Source organism: Chinchilla lanigera, unplaced genomic scaffold (genome assembly GCF_000276665.1).
Source record: "Chinchilla lanigera isolate Chin_1 unplaced genomic scaffold, ChiLan1.0 scaffold00032, whole genome shotgun sequence".
NCBI classification, from domain to species: Eukaryota; Metazoa; Chordata; class Mammalia; order Rodentia; family Chinchillidae; genus Chinchilla; species Chinchilla lanigera.
Window position 1 is genome coordinate 806,452 of NW_004955433.1, and position 20,730 is coordinate 827,181.

The following is a 20,730-nucleotide window of genomic DNA, read 5'->3' on the forward strand; positions in this document are numbered from 1 at the left end:
AGGCTCCCCGTGCGCTGGGGGCCCACCCTCCAGGAGTGGTGAATGTTTTTATAGACTACAAAGATTTAAACTATCTTCCCACTGCCCCTATTCTCCCCGTTTTATTTCTTACTATTATTCCCTCCTTGTAATCTTCTGTTCCAGCCATTTTGCCATACTTGCTATTCCTCAGACAAAATCAGACATTCCCTTGCCTCAAGACTAGCTCCTGCTATTCCCTCTGCTGGACTGTTCTTCCACCACAATCCTCGTGGCTAATCTCCCTCGTCTCCTTTGGCTCTGTCCTCAGATACTACCTTTTCATTGAGCCATCCTTAAGTTTTCAATTTAAGTTTTAAACTCCCCATGAACTCTTAATCTCTTTTGTGCTATCTTAAACATACCCTATAACATTTACTACTGTGCATACTTTACTTATTTATTTTAGATATTGTTTTACAGCTTCTTCCCAGGAGTATAAACTTATGAGAGCAAGATGATTATCTATTTTGTTCATTACATACCTCTAGTACTTAAAATAGTATCTAGCACATAGTAAAGACCCAGTATTTATTGAATAAATGAATGCAAGAAATCAGAGTAAAAAATTAGTGCAAGACAGAAATGGTAAAATCATATTGAGGATGTACAAGGCTGAACTTGCTTTAAACTTATCTAATGTTTGTTCTTTTTGATAGATTCAGTTTTCTGTAATCTATAGATAAATATGGCAGATTTTGAGAGACCAGAAACAGAACCCACTACCTCATTTCCTGTAGGCCCCACACATAGTTGAGAATTAAAAGCAGTGAGCCTAAGGCCTACAAGCCCTACAAGCATATCATACCCTTTTTCCTTTGATGTTAAAGTCGCATTCCCTGCCTCCCTCCTCTCTGCCTTCCTACCTTCCTTCTTTTTGTCTCTCCTCCAACAGATGACACTATTCCTGGGAGTTTTGCTCTGCGGTACTTAATCTTAGATTGCTTTATCAGTAAGGTGGAGAAAGATTAACTGCCAGAGAAATGCTCTGAATGGTAGAGATGGATTTATTTTAGTAAACAAAATTAATTTATTTGAAGTAGAAATACAAAATACTATAATGGCACTGACCAGGTAGAATATTCTCTCCCACAAACAGTTCTTTTAAAGACTGAGAAAGCACTTCCTAAAGCAAATACAAAATAAAATGAAAAAGTGTGTAAACATACTTAGTTTTTTCTTAGCAGTCCTTTTTAAAAACAATGAAAATTTATCCCAGTACAAAGGCTACATTAATATTGAAAAAAAAAAAATACCAGAAAAATAAAAAAAAAATGATAAAAATACTAGCATAAAAAGTACATATTCAGCAAATCAAACATGGAGGAAAAATATTTAGCTTGTGAAAGACCATTACAAGTCAAAATAGAAACTGTTATGGCTTGTATCTAAATGTCTCCCCAAAGCCTCATGCCCTGATAGGTAGGGATTTGGGGAGGAAGCTGGCTCATGGGTATGTGATACTGGGATTAAGGGTGTATGGAACTGGATTAGCCCACTAATTGCTTTGTCATAGTTCTGGGTGTGGATAATGGGAGGGCCCACCCTGGGTGTGGATGGCACCACTCAAAAGGCTTCTAGCTTGGATGAGATAAAAGGAAAAGGGAGGCTTGCTGCTTGCTTTCTTTCCTGTCATTGACTGTTCCTCCTGCGTCATGCCCCTCTGCCATTCTGCTCTGCCTTGGAGCCTACAAACTATGGACTGAAACCTCTACAGACTATGAGCTAAAGTAAACCTTTCCTCCTTTAACTTGTGGGTGTTGCATGTTTTGTTCCAACAATGAAAAAAGTAAGACAGTGACTAAAGGCTTATTTTCAGTAAGGGTTATCCTTATTACAAATGATCCCACCTGATGACTGCTGAGCTGTTTTGAAGTTTTTGCTACATCTGCCACATGTTCATGAGTATTATATTTTCTTTGATAAATTATGTCCTTGGGGCAACTCTCTTAAGTTTCTGAAAATAAATGTGTGGTCCAATCAGAGCAACAACACAGCATACAAAAAAATTGTAAACATCAACCTGATGGCTACAGATTGGAAAGACCACCTTTGTATTGTCAAAAATGATAAATGTGGAGTAAGAAAGTACAAAGCAGACAAAGACGTGCAAATTCGTACTGTTAAGACTCTGCAGTCTTGCTTAATATTGAATAGAGTTCAGTAATATGATTATGAATACTAATAATAATTAAAAGACCAATTTCTTCTTTAGAAAATCAAGAACAAATGCACAGGTTTTCAGAATGCTGTAAGCCTTGAGGTAGTACCTCTCTCCCCTCTTGATATCTACTTCAGTACTTGTGGCTGGGTCAGCCTTGGACTCAGCTTCAGAGAAGCAGGACACGATATGACAGGGGTGGTCACCTCCCTAATGGTTTGTGGGACTTCCACTGAGCAAAGAAGTGTATGCTTGCCCAGCAGAATTCACAGTGATAATGCAGAAAGAACTGGGCAAACTTTCCACCATGCATATTTTGTTTGTTTGTTTGTTTGTTTTTTGGTACCGGGAATTGAACTCACGACCTTGTGCTTGCCAGGCAGGCGCTGTGCCACTGAGCTAAATCCTCAGCCCGACCATGCATATTTTGTAACCGTGGGTATACTTCAAGATAATTTTACATGTTTTACTGAAATAATATATATGTATATGTAAAGAAAATTACACATAAATATTTAACTCAGTGAATTTTCACAAACTGAACAGTACAAAAGTATAGTCAGCATGCAGAACAAAGAAACAACATAGCTAGCATCTCACATGCATCTCTTGTACCCCTTCCACTTACTGTCTATGGCCCTGGGCAACCACTGTTGACTTCTAATGACATAAATGTGTTTTGCCTGATTTTTATATTCTACAGAAGTTAAATCTTGCAGTACATACATGTTTATGTCTCTTGTTCAAAATTTTGTGGGATTTATCCACATTGTTACATGTTAGAGCTTGTTCATTTTCAATATTCTTTAAAATTTTCATTTTGTAAGTATATTTCATAGTTCATCTATTTCTTCAGTGGGCATTTGGATAGTTTTCAATTTGTGGCTGTTGTTGGAGAGTACTACTATCAACATTCTGTTAATGTATTTTGTTGTAAGTATGCATGAATTTCCCAGGACATCTGAAAGTTTTTAAATCTACAGTCAGTGAAACTCTTTTACGTGTACTTCAGCATTGCCAATTTATTTACTAATATGCTGCTAGTGTATTTACCATTGTACCTTATTCAAATGAAAGGTATACATTGTTAATTCCCTACCACTTTGTTTGTAACTCTGTATTGTCTGTACTGTGCTTGTGATATGTTGTAAAATGTTGTATGTCTGTTAATGTTTCCCTTCTTTTATCTTTAAAATTTAAAAAAAAAAATGAGAGGTATAATTGCAGGAATTACCAGTTCCTTCCTTCCTTAGTGTTCTCATTGGACTTTGTCTGTATGCAAGGTTCTTAAGTATTCATATTTGTGTCTTTTATTAGATTATAGATATCTTTTAGTGAAGGGGAAAAATTAAAATTTTAAATAAAAGCCTACCCAGGATTCCTGCCAAGACTAAGCAAACATGTCTGGCAGGCCCGATAACAGAACACTTTTCCTTTTATGAAAACCCTTATCTTTACTGTTTTTGTATAACTGATGGCCTTGCAATGTAACTTAAAGTGTAACAGGACATTTCTGCCTCTGTAGAAACCATGCTTTGTATAGCTGAGGGCGTTATGATGTAATCTGAGATGTTTAAACTCCCTTAGCAACCCAAAATGTCACCCAGCTCTCTGATCATCACTAAATCTACCTTTATATTGCCCATTCACTTTCTTTTTAAAAGCCCCTAAACTCTGCTGAGCGGCACTCTGACTCTTTTAGAGAAATCCTAGTCAGAAGCCCAAAGGTGTAATTAACTGCCTCCTAAACCTTCTTGGTGCTGTTTTTCCTATGTTTGGTCTGTTTTCTGCAACATTAATGTTTTGTTTTGCTTGTGTATCCTAGCACCTGGCACAGTGTCTGAAAGATGGTGGTAGCTAGTTGGATGAAAGGTGATAGCCATTACCTTTACAGTGATTAACAAAGCATATGGTCTTAGTTATGTGAATTACCCAGCTAGAGTAAAATCCATGCTTCAGTCTGACATCTCAGTGCAGAGAGTTAGGGAATGGGAAGTAATTTCTTTCTGCAAGAACTCCAGAACTGTGGACTCAGAACTGAGAATGCTGCATGGTTAGAAGGAACTGATGTGGCTTTACAGGCTTCTTGGAGATTTAAAGTGTTAACAGCAGTGATTCCAAGGCATAGTGTAGGGGCCAGATATAAATAGCAGAACACAAGTGGAGTAATGTGCCTCTGCCAGGCTGCTTCTGGGAGTGTTTATAAAAGGAAAAGCATTCCCTTCTCAGCACTCACTGTCAACAACATCCCATCGTGAGGACACGGTCACCACAACTGAGAGTGGGAAATCAATTTGAGATCTAGCATCACTTTAAGCTTCCATCAAAGGCACAAAAGGCAGGTAAACACTTTAACTTATTTGCACTCAGACTACAGAAGTGAAGAAGAATTGTCAGGAAAACCTGGAACCAGAGCTTTTTGGGCGCATACTGCCTTTTGACAGGTATCTACTACATGTTACATTCCAAACACTTTTTTGGAAAGAGAAGTTTAACACAGAAGTTACACTTCGGTACTATATTTTAATAACTTTAAAGAAACTGGTTCTAAATATAGCATAGGACTAAGATGCTCTATAAAAAGGAAGACTATCTCCCTTTCACTATGCTGTTCATTTCCATTTTCAGAATCCAGAATTTGGTGATAGGTAAGATAAAGTAAAAATTTTATTTCAGTTCTAGTAGTGTCAACTTTGTTAGCATATGGGAGGAACCAGAGGCAGATTGGTAATCCTTAATTGAACTGGTTAATAGCTCTGGGATAGTTTTCGTCTTTATGGACTTCTTACTCTGCTGTTTACCCCTTTCAGCATCATTAGTACTGGGATTAATATTGGACATTCAGCTGACAGAGTTCTATCCTCTTGTCAGAAATGCTGCCTACCCAGGTCCTTTTTATTCTCGTTCCCATTTTCAGAAATTATGCAAAACCCTTATTTACCTTTAGGCTTCTCTTGATTGTGAATATAAGGAGGAAGGAAGCCACCTCTTATAATCTGCTTTGTACTTCTACCAGTCCATAATTCCTTCTCTCCTATTCAAATTGGCACGACTTAGTTTGCAAAGAAAGCAGAAAAATGCAGGTGTATGTGTACATGTTCCTAGAGAGTTCTTAGCAACTGGGAGCTGAGGGACTGTTTAAGACTGTGGTGTTTTGGGTTGATTGTGTTATTTCCCATGGATAGATAGGAAAGATTTAGAGACAGGGAAAAATATGTCTACTACTGACAGTAGTGGGAGATACATGTCTGAAGGAATGTGGAAATGGGCAGATTTAATTTTGAGCAAAGCACCGAAGTTCTCTTTTTGTTTCATTTCTAGATTGAAGGTGTTAGACCACTAATAAAAACATAATGGTTCTTGCAGCCGTTAGGAATTTATCAGTAATCACTTTCTGACCATCTCAGTATCCACTGTCATCCAGAATGAATGTATATAGTCATCCTGCTTTTATTCCCCTAAACTCCTCTTTCAAGTATACTGAGTTGGAATTTCCTCATTTTAATTTAGAAGAGAAAAATGAAGACAGGACGTCTTGAAGTGGTCATCATGCTCCTGGCAGCCATGATTCTAATGGATATCTTCCAGGTAATGTTGGGAATGGAAAGCATGTGGTAATTGGAATGGAAATTTTTGATGTAACATAGCCTGGGGCATCTACATGGAAATAAGAGGAAGTAGGTTAAACGAATTTATTACAAATAATTTTTTTATTTAACATATGTTAACGGTAGAAAGTTGAAAAGTTAAAGAGAGCAGTAAAACTCATCCATTATCTCTTTATTTAGAGGGAAAGATTCTTAAGGTGTTAGTGTATTTAGCCCTGGCTTTTATCTCTGTGAGTGTATAATTTACAAAACATAGAGTCATAATACACATAGTTTTTTTAACTTGGTTTTTAATACTGTGCTACATGTCTCTCCATGTCAGTAAATATTATGTGTTTTTATCCAAATAAGATAATATTGCATTGGTTTTTATTAAATTATACAGTGCCAGTTCTCTCATATTTAGCTTTTTCCAGATATAAATTTGATTTCATTTTCAGTTAAATCATTAAACATTCAGTAACACGTATGTAAAATATGAAAAAGGTGTCTCACATTTTTTTCTACACTTGTTAGCTGTCAGTACTGGGGATTGAAGCCAGGTTGCACTCAGCTACATCCTCAGCCCCTTTTAAAATTCAGTTTTGAGCTAGGGACTCACCAGCCTTGCCTTAAACTTTCCATCCACCTGTCTTAGCCTCCTTAGTAGGTGTACACCACCGTGCCTGGCTCCATGTTTTAAAATTTAATACTTTGGTCCATTGTCTAGAGAATCGTTACATATGCTACAGTCTGCACCTTGTTGCTTTTTTAAAATTAAGCTATAACTCACACACCATAAAAAAAATCATAGTCTCTCTCTCTCTCTGTCTCTCTTTTTGTACTGGAAATCAAACTCAGGACCTTGCATTTGCCAGGCAGGCACTGTGCCGCTGAGCTATATTCCAGGCCCCAAAACTAACAATCTTGAAGTTTATATTTCACTGGATTTTAGTATATTCGCTGTGTTGGGCTACTATCACAACGTAATGAATGTGTTGTTATGTTTAATTGCATAACTTTTTGTCATCCTAAAGGTAAACCCTTTTCCTGCTGGTAGTTAGCTCTTACTCCCTCCTTTCACTATTCTCTGGTGGCCATTAACCTACTTTCTGTCTCACGGATTTGCCTATTCTGGACATTTTATTTGAATGGAATCTTAAAATATATGATCTTTTGTGTCTGTTTTCTTTCGCTTAGCATAAAAATTCCAAGGCCCATACATGTTGTAGCATATTTCACTATCTCATTCTTTTACTACTAAATAACATGCTATTGCATGACTGTACCACATTTTGTTTATCCATTCATCATTTGAGGAGCTTTTGGGTTGTCCCCACTTCATGGATATTATCAATAGAGCTGCTATGAACATTTGTGTACAAGTTTTTATATGAACATAATTCTCTTTGTGAAATTTTTTATAATCATATAATCTTTATTGACATACCTGAAGAATAGTACAAGCCTTATTTGGTAGCATTACATAGTACTTTATTTACATATGTAAGAAATACATATAATTGAAAATGAATTTGCAGGGATAATACTTTATGCTAATAACAGAATTAATCATTATTGTGAATATATGTTTCAGTTCTCTTTGATACATACCTAGAGTAAAATTGCTGGGTCATATGATAACTTACGTTTAACTTGTCTAGGTACTGCCAAATTCTTTTCCACGGTGGCTGCACCATATTACAGTCCTCCTTGCAGTGTCATAGGGTTCCACTGTGTCTGCATCCTTGTGTTATTTTTCTTTTGTGCTTGTGTTTTACCACTGTAACCATCCTAGGTGGTGTGAAATAATGTTTCACTGTGATTTTAATTTGTATTTTCAGTTTGCTTTTGTAGCATAATTCTAACATTTGTTTTACTAATATTCTGTAATTTAATTTATTTCTCTTCTTGAGAAATTGAAAATTTATTTTCACATATTTGTAATAATTTTTTTCTAATTGAATTTCATCAGTATAAGTTTTCATTTCTGTGACTAAATCAAAGAAAGAAAATATAATCAGCTTTTTCACCTAGCATTTTGTTTGTACCTATTTCTTGATATCCATTCAATTTGTCCCTGAATAGTGGTGATATTTGTGAGTTCTGTCACAGTTTAAAGCATACACTGTACAGAAAACACAATCAGTTATGGAGTGTCTGGCTAAAAAAGCTTGATGTCTAAAATTAGACAAGTGGAGACTAGTTAGAGACGTTGGAAAAAGACAAGAACGTACTGGATCAACTCTGATATGACGTGAGGAATGTGGGAGGTGTTTCAGGGCTTCATGTCTTATGTTGAAGTCTTGAAGATAAGTCAAGCATTGGTGCCCAAGCTGAACTCTGGTACATTCTGTACTGCAGAGGAAAGTGCATTTCTTGACTCTGAGACAGCAGTGATTTGATCTCCTGAAGCTCAAATTCCCATGTCAAGAAACTGACCTACAAACCCAGGAGTACAGAGTTCTCAGTGACTTTCCCGGCAGAATACCCTGTGGTTAATAATCAAGACAGCTTATGATGCTGTCCAATTCCCTCATTTGCAAAGTGGTATTAATAATTGTCTGCCTAAACTTTGGTAAGTGTTTTTATACATACAAAATTTTTTTTTAAAAATTATCTTTTAAAAGTGCTACATAAATGTCAGTGGCATCATCAGTGAAAGCACTCTTGTTCTTTAGAAGTAATAGAACATTTTGTTTAGGAAAACAAGATTCTAAAACCAGACTGCCTGTTTCAAATCCCATTGAGTCTTGATCTGTCTGTATTTTAGTTTCTTTATTTAAAAAAAAAAAAAAAAGTGAGGGTAAAGCTGGGCATACTGGGACATGCCTGTAATTCCCATTGTCTGGGAGGCTGAGGCAAGAGGATCATAGGTTTGAGCCCTGCCTGGACATCTTAGTGAGACCACTTCAAAATAAATAAAACTGGGTGAGGGTATAGCTTAGTGTGAAAGTCCTAGGTTCAGCTGCCAGTATCGACAAAAAGGGGTGGCTCACAAAGTTTCCATGAGGATTAAATGAGGTAATTCATATGATTCACTGAGCGCCTGACATAGAGAACTCTGCAGCTGTTTTTTCAGCTTTAGAGATGAGATGGCCACACTAGAACTGGGAAGGAGGCACCTAGGAAAACTTCAATAACGAACAGATACTGGTAAGTAAGAACCAGGTAGCTATTTATAGTGATTGTAGGCAGTTAAGTTTATCAGTTTGGTCTTAGACATTGTATCAGTCAGTGTTTACTGTAGAAACATATTTAATGCAAGATATACAAGTATATAAGAATTTACAAGATTGGTTTACAGTGGCCATGCACAAAGTCAGATGCAGAAGAGTGCAAATGGTCTGTCTATGCGCTGGAGATCCAAACAAACCAGTTGAAGGCCTGGAGCCCACTGTAGTGTCCTATATGAGTCCACAGGCAGAGGCTGAAGGGTCTGCACTGGAACTGATAATGCCTTATTAAGTATTTCTATCAGCTCTCCAGCTGAGGTCTCTAAGAAGATTTATGTAACCATGCAGCATACAAACATGGAATGATGGGAAAAGACTTACTTCCCTTTTATTTGTAGAAATCCATTAAAAGTATTCCCTAGATTTGCTCATCCCATTCTTGGTCCATAAGTGAAAGTGTAGGGCTCTCATTTAGTTCACCTGAATGTTTTGCCATGTTTTATACTAGGCTCTTGGAATTCAAAAATAAATATGATTCAGATTCTGCCCTTCAGAAACTCACAGTGTAATACACAATGTCTATACTAAAACACTATAAAACTATAATGTTAAGTGAAATAAATCAGGCACATAAGCTTAAGTACTGCAGTTTCTTTTATATGAGAAACCCAAATTATAAATAAAGAGCAAAATAAAATATAGATATTAGTAAATAGGGAGCTCTTTTTCAAGTGGGAAAGGGATCAAGAGATAGAGGGAAAAAAGGGATGATAAAAGGAATCAATATGTACCTGTATCAACTCTACACAAATAGTGTAAACATTATGTAATGTAAATGTACTAAAAATAGTAACTACAGTTTATTAATAGGTTTGATATGTATCATGTAAGGGCTTTGAATATATTCATTAGGTAATGTAATCTTCACAATAGTTCTACAATTAAAATATTATTTTAATTATGTGTGGTATTTGCCTGTGATACCAGCCAATTTGGAGGCTGAGGCAGGAGGATCACCAGTTCAAATTCAGCCTAGGAAACTTAAGACCCTGTCCAAAAAGAAAAAGTGGGGAGGGAATGAGGATGTAGCTCATTGTGAACGCTTTGGATTCAATCCCTAGGGAGAAAAACAGAAAAAGAAAAAATTATTTTCTTCACTTTATCTGAATTTTTAAATTGAGTCTCAGAAATGTGAAGATGTCATACTTTCCATATGTAGTTAGTACCTGATTGATGATGGAAATGGAATTTGAACCCAGTTCTGTCTGCCTTCAAATTAATGTTACACTACTCCTGCTTTTATGGTATGTGACCACATGTATCATTTAGGTAATGCGCTGCGCTGTTTCCATTGTATGGGACAGAAACACAATGCAAACTAGTCCAAGAAAGCAGAGGGGTTTTTTCTGGTACTGAGCATTGAGACTGGACCCTCATGTGTGTTAGGTAAGCATTCTACCACTGTGTTACCCCTCAGTCCAGGAACTTACTGATTTTTATGACATAATCTACAGGTACAGCTGGACTAATGGCAGTTATGTTTTCCAGGCCTCATCTTTCTTTTTTTCTCTAAGTTCTGCAAGTGTTTCTTTGTTGATTTACTTTTACACAAGGTTCCGCATGGGACCGCAAGAATTATTTGAAACCCACAGCCAGTCTTGGCCTTAGAGCTTACAGTTTTAGTATGTGTGCTGCCAAAGTGAGCACAAGCCTACAGTTTTACAAGAAAAAAATAACCATTTTTTTTTCCTTTAATAATGCTCTGATTGCTAGACCTTGCTCACCTGCTTATACTGTGGGCTGAAGGTACAAATCATTCCTACCATATACATAAGGAATGGGGAAATGTCCCAAAGAAAAAGGGTATTATTTGCCATTATCTGTCTATTGTGTACAGTGTATAACACATGGTATTTCAGATTCTACAGACAGTCTTGAGGGTTTCAAGAAATCTAGGTAAGGATATTTTTCAAAACCAGGAGGTCACCCAGTTCTTTAATTTTCTCTGCAGCACAGCATTCAAATAAATGAATTAGAGGCACAGTCCGCCCATACCTCTCACTGACAGTTCTTCTGTGGGGATAGTAAAATGAGAGAAAATGGTAGATAATAAACATCTTATTTCAAGAATATTAATTTCCTTTTCCTTCATTTCAGATGAAGGCTGAAATATTAGACATGGCAGATAATGTATTTGATGATGAATACCTGAGATGTACTGACAGGATGGAAATGAAATATGTTCCCCAACTGCTCAAGCAGGAGAAGGCAAGTCATCTGCTCTTGGAGACTGTGTGGGAAAATGCAAAAGCCAAATGGGAAGCCCGGAAGACTCAGCTGTTGCTTCCTACAAATTTTAAGGATAACCATGGAATAGCCCTAGTGGCATATATTTCTGAAGCTCAGGAGCAAACTCTGTTTTACCATCTGTTCAATGAAGCTGTGAAATTGGCTGGCCAGTCACGGAAAGATTATATCTATGGCTTCCAGTTCAAAGCTTTTCATTTTTACCTCACAAGAGCTCTGCAGCTGCTTAGAAGACCTTGTGCAGACAGTTACAAAAAGGTGGTATATAGAACAATCCAGGACATTACATTTGGAGGGCAAAACCAAGCCAGGCTTGGCAATTTCACATTGGCATATGCCAGACCTGAAGTAGTTAATGACCAACACACTATATTAACTATCCACACGTGCTTTGGAGTTGCTGTTGGAGAATTTCTTGGTGAAGAAAGTGAAAGAATTATTTTAATACCCCTGAGTGAAGTTTTTCAAGTGTCACAGGAAGAGGCTGACAATGACCTTACCCTTCACAGTACAAACAAGACTTGCAGCCATTATGAGTGTGCGTTTCTAGGGGGTAAGTGTGTCATTTCTGCTTAGTCTTGTCTGGGAGAAAAGGAATGGGATTCTTGGGCACAGGCAGAGGTCAGGTAAGGAAAATGAGAGGTGCTTGAGAGGACTCTGGCAGTTTCCAGTCTAGCTCTTCTCAAACTATTTATAATTTAATTTTATCAAAATAATGAATTTAGGCTGGATGTGGTGGGGCATGCCTATAATCCCAGCACTTGGGAGGATGAGGCAGGAGGATTGCTGTGAGTTTGAGGTCCTCTTGGGCTACAAAATAAGTTTAAGGCCAACCTGAACTGCATAGTGAAACCTTATCTCAAAAAGACCAAAAAAAATGAATTTACTGTGTTACTAAAAGTTAAAAAGTAAAATAGTACTATAAGGCAGTAGTTCTCTCCCAAAAACATTTTTGTCCTGCAGTCATTTGTCAGTGGTCAGAAACATTTTTAGCTCTCACAACTGGGGGTGAGAGTGGCTTGCTATTGGCATCTCATGGATAGAAGCCAGCGACATTGCTAAAAAGTGCATGGGACAGCCTCCCACAACAAAGAATTACCTGGCCCAAAATGTCAGTAGAGCTACTGTTGCAAACCCCTACTATCAGGTTTACTATGAGAGATAGCAGTCCCCTGCCCCATTGGCCCGTTTCTACTTGTTGGCAGCTGTTTTAGCTCCTTTTTTCAGGTAGTTACTGTCATGTTTCTAAGTAGCAAGATTCAACATTTCTTGATTTAAAAATTTGAGAATAGGTATTTAGCCCTCATATACCATATGTTAGTTAAGAATTCTTTGTTGGGAGCTGGGGATTTAGCTCAGCGGCACAACACCTGCCTGGCAAGCGCGACGTTGTGACGTTGTGAGTTTGATTCCCATACCAGAACAAAACCAAACCAAAAAAAAAAAAAAAAGAATTCTTTGTCACTTTTGGCTTTGAAACAAACTTAACTGATGTTTTCATTAAACAAGTGTAGAGATGGGCTGTCTTATGCAGTCACTCCTCTGTATCATCAGCAACTCACTCTTTTCTACTATCCTTAGAATGTTGGTTTTTAGATTCATATTTGGAGTGTATCTGCTACAGTTCTAGGTATGAATCCATGTGCAAGATGGAAAGGGAGGGAGAATGACAACCAAATTAATCTATTTAATGAAGAAAGTAAAATCTTTCCCAAAAGATTAGACTTCTGAGTCTAAATCATTTACTGGAACAGTTTCTTGGCCATCCATACCTGCAAGAAACGCTAGGAAAGGGTAATTAGCCTTTTTAGTCAGTAGTATAGGGAGACAAAGGAGAAGGGAACTAACACTGGCTGTTAGGTCAGTGATAACTACCACCCTCCTCTCCAGAGTATGGATTTCCCCATTCTTCATCTCCCAGTAAAGGCCAGTCATAGCTGAATCAAAGAGTTGATTTTCTCTGCTGAAGTACCTACTTCTCCTTAGGGTTATTTTATGATTTTTGCTTGTTTTTTTAAGTTTTATATCCATTAGTAATTCACCTCCAATTTCATTGACAGAAATAGACATTTCTTACTACATTGAGATATGTCAAATCATCTCTTATTTTCTCTTCTCTTTTTTCCTGGATGTGTACCTTCTGGATTCCCCCCATCATCCTGCCTTATAATATGCTCTTTAGGCTTGCTGAATGTCCTCAAGTGTCTTTTTAACCACTCTATGATGCTGCTTCTCCCCAATAAGAAATCCCTTATTTCTTGGATTTGCATCTTTTCCTTGAATGACTCCTTTGTTCGATGGGATGGGTCTGGGAGTTCTATTGTAGTTTCCCAAGAAGTAGTACGTTGAGGCAAATTTTTTAAGACTTTGTATGTCTGACAGGTCTGTCTTTTAAGTACAATTAATAGTTTTTGTAGATTTGATTTCTGTTTTAGAATTTATTTTCTTTGGAATTTTGGTGATATTCCTCCAGTTATGTCTATGCTCTAGAGCTCCTGTTGAACAGTGTGAAGCTATTCTAATTATTAAAACTTTGGACGAGACCTGTTGTTTTGTTTGTTTTGTGGTGTTGGAGGTTGAACCAGGGCCTCACACATGGAGGCATTCTGCCAATGAGCCTGAGACTTGTTTTTGTGGAGTTTTTGTTGTTGTTGTTGTTGTTAAATTTGGAAGGTTTAGGGTGTTTTCTTTATTACCAGATATTCTGAAATGTTATGGTATTGTGCCTTGATATAGATGAGTAGAGAGATAATAAAATCCTTTCTGCTATGAAAATGAACTCATGTTGATCTTCTAGCATATTTCTCTGTCATCTACTAAAGGTGGAATGTCAACTGTGTAACTATCAACACTGGCTATGGTAAACAAAGTCCTAGACTGGTAAAGTGCATCTGAGCTAGGAGGATTATGAATAAACTATAAATACTTGGGGGGAGATTTTCATTGAAGGGATAGGTCTAATGCTGTCCTGCTACTAAACACTGCGCTGTGTTCCCTCCCTCGCTTTTTTTCTGCAAAACTCAGTAAACTGGTAAGGAGTTGGCCTTTTTGGGTCTTATAAGTATGACTAACTGAACCAAAAGCAATTTCTGCTGTGAAACAGAACATGTGCTGCAATAGGCCTCAGAAGTAGGATGTATTCTAGACCTGATTCAGTGTATCCAAGATACTGTAAGATAGAAAGGCTGAGTAAGAAAATGTGGATGAGATAGCATGCCTCGGTAGAGCGCTGATACACTTAAGACTGAGTGGTAGAAGCCATGTAGCCATTATGGTGCCTGGAGTACAAAATTTAAGGAAATCCCCCACTCTTAGGGGATGCCCTTGTGTGATTCTGAAGGTGACTGCCCCCTTAAATTTCATATTCTAGCCAGGCGTGGTGGCACACGCCTGCAATCCCAGCACTCGGGAGCCTGAGGCAGGAGGATCACTGCAAGTTTGAGACCAGCCTGGGCTACAAAGTGAGCTCAAGGCCAGCCTGAACTGCATAATGAGACCCTGTCTCAAAAAGACAAAAAAAAATTTCATATTCTAGGCACCTGTTTTGTCTCACTCTAGTCCTGAGTGTTTGAGTTGTATCTGAATGTGACTGTTCTTCTTGAGGAGGCAGATAAAGCATGGAAAAAGTAAATGTGTATGAAAAGAAAACGTGTTCATTCCCTTCACCAATTATACACTGGACCTGACCAAAAACCAAACCAGCTATAGCAAGCTTATATCCGCTCATGGGAGTTAATTTTAGGCGACAATCTTCTTTCTAGATCCTCTAGTATAACAGTAGTTTAAAATTGTCCGTGGTTCATTTACATATATTAAAACCCTCTCATTTGCCAGGGGTATGTTCCAAGATTCCTATGGATGCCTGAAACAGTGAATAGTACCAACTTCTATATGTACTGTATATTTCCCTGTGCATACATACTTATGATAAAGTTTAATTTATAAATTAGGCACAGTAAGAGATTAACAGCAGTAACTAAAAGTTATGTGAATGATGACTGTCTTAAAAGAATAAAGACAAATACTAGTGTTTTCAGACCACAGTTGACCACTGGTAGCTGAGACCACAGAGAGTGAAACTATGTAGTAGGAGAGATTGCTGTGGAAATCAAACACCATAGTGTTAAACTTTACCAGCACATCTCAGCCAGAACCCAGTTGTTCAGTCAGAAATCAAACCACTTTTGGTGCTCCTGATACAGTGAACTAAATGCCACTTGTGGAGTTCTTGGATATTATATGAAATCCCTGGTGCCGGGAAGAGTTAGTACTTGTGTCTAGTTGATGGGCTGAGATGGACAGTACCAGTGACAGACTCCATATTTGTGAGTGGAATTGTCATACAATTATCAATGGAACCGTTGGATTGATTCTGAATGAGCCAGGTCTTAGACCCACATGGCGAAAGGCATAAAACCACATGTGAGGAAATGGGGAAGGGGGCAGGGATTTGGCAGAGGCTACACAGTAGCTTAATGTTCAAGTCAACCGCTGCCCTGGAGTGTGTAAAGGATTTAACTCTAGACTGGGGTCCTCTGCTGCCATCTAGAGAAATCTAATGGAAACCCAGGGTCCAAAACTCCCTAAGGTCAAGCCAAGCTTTTTGAGACATTTATGATAAGAGATTTTAAAAGCTCAAACCCAAACTGGGCATGGAGGCGCATACCTATAACCTCAGCACTCTGGAAGCTAAGGCAGGGAGATTCCTGTGAATTTGAAGCCAGCTTGGGTTACACAATAAGTTCAAAGCCAGCCTGAATTATATAGTGTCACAAACAAATAGCTGAAAGAAAATGAGCCTATGGGGTTATCCAGATTTAGTTCTTATAAATCCACCCCTAATCCTGGAGGGCTTATTAAATATATGTTTTCCCATTGGTACATATTTTCACCCATTAGAATTTCCTGGAAGTAGCAAAGTTTCTGTGCTGTAGTCTGGGATTGTCTGGGATTGGAGAATCTCTGTATAACTGGGACAGACAGGAAGTGACATATTTTAACCCACCATTATGAGTCAATACCTAGAACAATCTGGAAGGCTGTCTATCTGTATTCATAGGAAATGATAGAACTATTCACTAAACAGTCCCCTTTAGACATTCATCCGCTTATCACTGTTCTATTAGCTAAAGTTCACCCCAGTGTATATAATAAGTAGAAAATATATATTTGTATATTTATTGGAAGGAATTGGCTTACACTGTTACAGGAGCTAGCAAGACAATTCTGAAATCCAAAAGTCAAGCTGTGAGGAAAGGCAGGCTGGGTCTCTAGTACTTTAGCTTAAACTGCTGTTCATGGCAGAATTTCTTCTTCTGGAAAGAAGTCCTTTTGTTCAGTCCTTCCACTGAGTGAATTGGGCCTGCACAGGTTATTTTGGATAATCTTTATTATGTGAAGTTAACTGACTATCGACTTTAATTCTATCTACAAAATACCTTCATCGTAATAACTAGGTTAGTGTTTGAATAACTGAGAACTGTTCTAGAGAGGTTGATATATAAAACCTACCCTCTGCCTTTACTAGCCATTTATTACATAACAAATTCCTCCAAAACTTAGTGGTTTTAAGTACCATACAGTAGGTGTGGGTCAAAGATCCAGGCACACCTTACGTTTGTCCTTGAAGTCTCAATACTGTGGTCATCTTAAGGGTTGGCTAGTAAGCCAGGCATGGTGGTGCACATCTGTAATCCCAGCACTCAGGAGGTTGAGGTAGGAGGATTGTTGTGAGTTCAAGACCAGCCTGGGCTACAAAATTTTTATCACTTTTTATCAAAGTGAGCTCAAGGCCAGCCTGAACTGCATAGTGAGACCTGTCTCAGAAAGACAAAAAAAAAGCGGGGGTTAACTGGAAAAGATCTGCTTCTTAGTTCATTTGCATGTTATTGGAGGACACAGTCTTTCATAAGTTGTTCAACTAAGGCCTCAGTTCCTTATGAACTGCTGGCTGGAGGCCCCCTTCATTTCTGTACTCCACAGAGCATCTCACAGCATGGCAGCTTCATCAGAGTGAACAAGAGTGCCTACATGTCAGTCTTTTGCAACCTAATTATGAAAACAATATATCTTTACTTTTGTTCTATTCAGTTTGCTAGAAGCAAGTCTATAGGTTAAGCTCACGCTCAAGGGGAGAGGACTCCTCAAGGGGGTCATTCAGAAGCTGCTTACCATAATCTCAACCTAATCTATTACATTCTGTCCACCTCCTCTTGGAGATGATCCAATTAAATTGTCCTTTCCCCCAAATGATGAGTTCTGTGGTGACCTCTTAGGGTACAGAAAAGTAGGCAGAGAACCACTGGCACCAAAGTCAGCATCTAGTTTTGTAAACTGGTGTTTTTTATCTAATTAATGTCCTTTGCTGAGATTATATGAAATATATATTCATTTACTGAGTAAAACTAAATACCATATGAAAATTCACCCCCAGACTGAGATCAGCATAGACACACCTGCACAAGTACATCCTTCTTCCACTTCCCTATGTTCTCCAACTCTTGAGTCCTTGATGCTTGAGAACTCAGCTAAGCCGGAAGTCAGCATGGCTATGTGCATTTTATAAATAGCTCAAGACAGCCAGACCAGTTAACCCTGGAGAAATCTTCATTGGAGAGGCTGGTAGAATATTTCAACTGAAGTCCTATCCTTTAAGAATGATTTCTTTACAGTAGTAGATTTGTTTACAGGCCCATAATATCTAGTAGAGACAATGGTCATACTGGTAGGAGTTTCACAGGCTTTGTTAGTCTCCAGATGTGTTCTTTAGATGCAGTCACTCATGTGCATGTATGTGCCAAACAGGATTGAGTTCACAAGTTGCATTTACTGCATTTGTTTCTATAGAAAGAGACTGAAAATGGGTTTATCTTTAGTAATGCAGTTTGGGGTATCCCAGTAGTCTGACCATACAGTTAGGGCATTAGTGTTGTCATATGAATCTATATCAAGTATGGTTAGTCAGTTTCAAGGTGTTGTATTCCTGGCAGACAAAAAAATAATGCATATCTTTACAACTAATGGATGCAACATTCTAGATTTATCCAACCTTGGAGCAGACTGCTTTGTAAGTAAACTACATTATCTGTCTTATAAGTAAGGCCCTCGTTAAGCCAGTAGTTTGGATAAAACAGTAGATAAAGCTGTTGCAGTGTCTAATGCAGAGATTCTCAGAATTTTTCAGTTCATGGTACCCTTTGAATCATGATATTTTTCACTGTCTTGGCTAAAAAAAAATGTCTATAAGTTCCATTTATTAAAGTCAAATAATTCTGTTTACTATATAAGTATATAGTATTATATAAATACTTTTTAATACATATGCTATATTATATATATATAATTTTATATATGTAATTTTAAAGCTAAGGTCTTACTTCCTTGTTCCCTAGTATCCTAGGAACTGAAAAAAGAATGCACATGCTTTTTTTTCAAGTAGTTATTTCTTGCTTAACCACATGATACTTGCTAATGGGATGTATGTGCTGCTGCACACTACACAGCTTCTCAGACCTTGGAGTCATAGTAGAGACTACCTCGTTTCCTGTTTCACCTTGATCTTCATATTTACTTGCTTTTCATCAAAACAGTTGCTTAGATCCATCTTTGCATATATGTTAACAAACAGAATGTACATGATATAACATGTAACCTCAAAACTGCCTTCTGTGTCCAGCTAATAGTTCACACAATGTCCAGACATATAACAAGTATGAATACATTTATCTTTAAATTTAAAAATATTCCTTGGTGACTTCACCATAGTATTCAAGAAACTGCAAGTTTAATGGCTGTGCAGCCATTTTGCGAATGCAGCTGTTTGCGAATGTGGCCAAGTTCTTAGATGCCAGGTTTAGTCCTTAATTGGAGATGAAATTTCCATATTACAATAAAACTCTTAGGAGTTTGTTGTACCTCATGGGAATTTGGTTCAGAAAGAACCCATTGCACAATAAGACATTTGTCTGGTGAATCATGACCTTCCTTTCAGTGAGACAGTCTATCTCAGGCCCAGTAGCAGGGTGATAGCAGCAGCTTTGCAAAAGGAGGAAGTGTTCATGTGCACAACCGCATTGGTTGACAAATGCTGGTGTGTTTTTGTTGTCAGAGATTTTAATTATGAATTTGTTCATAGATATTTGTAACTTGAGGATCTAAAGGAGATGGAGGAGTGCCAGGAGAGCTTTATTATTATCTGAACAGCTTCTAAGGCTTCTTACTGTACAATTTCCTACTAAACTATTGGCCATTTTAAACATCCAGTATTTAACAGGTTCAGGGGTGTTTGGGGTTTTCTCTGGTGGGGAAATACCTAGTCTTAGCTCTGTTCATCCACTTCTTAAAGATTCTTCGTGCCCTTTTGAAATTTCTTCTGTCTTTTCTTGTGTCTTAACCATAACCCTAGGCAGCCAGTGATGTACTTTCTGTCCATAAAGATAAATTGGTACTATCTAGAGTTTTATTTGAATTCTATCATGTTCTTTTATGCCTGGCTTCTTTCATCAGCATGACTGAGATTGGTCCATGCTATTGCATGTATTAATAATTCATTCATATCTATTATAAGATAGGGGATATGCCGTAGTTTGTCTGTTGACCTGCTTGCTGATGAACACTTGGGTTGTTGCCAGTTTTTGCCTCATACAAATGAAGCTTCTGTGGATTTTATTTACAAGTGTTTGTATAGGTACATGTTTTCGTTTTACTTGGGTAAATACCTAGGAGTACATTAATTGGATTGTGTGGTGGGTGTTTGTATTGCTTTAGAAGAAGCTGACAAACTTTTTCCAGGAAAAATTATTTATAATAATAAAGCTGTACAAATTCATTGTACCATTTTACATCTTTACCAGAAGTGTACGAATTCCAGTTCCATTACTTTCTTGCTGATGCATAGTATATAATGTCTTTTTCATTTTAACAGTTCCAAATAAATATGTGGTGGTATCTTCTTATGCCTTTAATTTGCATATTCATAATGAGTAATACTGATGAATACCTTTGCATGTACCCATTTGCCATTTATGTACTCTATAGGTAATGAAACACCTGTTCAAATATTTTGCCTGTTTTATGAAGTGAGCTTCTTGAGAGTTCTTTTTTGTAAAAAAGTTATATGAATAGATCTACCTTTTGTTCTGTTCTGTTCTGTTTTGTTTTGTTTGAGACAGGGTTTCACTGTATAGTACAGGCTGACCTTGAACTAGCTTATGTAGCCCCCTGCTGACCTGGAACTTATAGCAATCCTCCTGCTTCAGCCTTCCAAGTGCTGGGATTACAGGCATGCGCCACCATGCCCAGCTTCTTGAGAGTTTTTTATGTATTCACAATACTAGGTCTTTCTTTTGAACAAATGATTTGGAAATATTTTCTCCCAATTTGTAGCTAGTCTTCTAGTTCTCTTCACAGTGTCCTTTAAAGAACAGATGTTTCAATTTTTTTTTATACTACTCATTTCTATTAGTTTACTTTTATTTTTTTT

At 37.6% G+C, this 20,730-nt stretch overlaps 1 protein-coding gene across 17 annotated transcripts in view; it reads left to right on the top strand.

Annotated features, from left to right (window-relative positions):
* The window catches only part of Art3 (ADP-ribosyltransferase 3), a 106,982-nt gene that overhangs the window by 62,821 nt on the left and 23,431 nt on the right, over positions 1-20,730 (top strand). For 14 of the 17 annotated variants that reach the window (XM_005388175.2, XM_013516265.1, XM_005388166.2 and 11 more), the window contains 2 exons: positions 5,690-5,767; positions 11,100-11,802. In XM_005388175.2, coding sequence (XP_005388232.1) covers positions 5,690-5,767; positions 11,100-11,802 — 781 coding nt within the window. The other 3 variants (XM_005388169.2, XM_005388170.2, XM_005388171.2) reach the window with 3 other exon arrangements.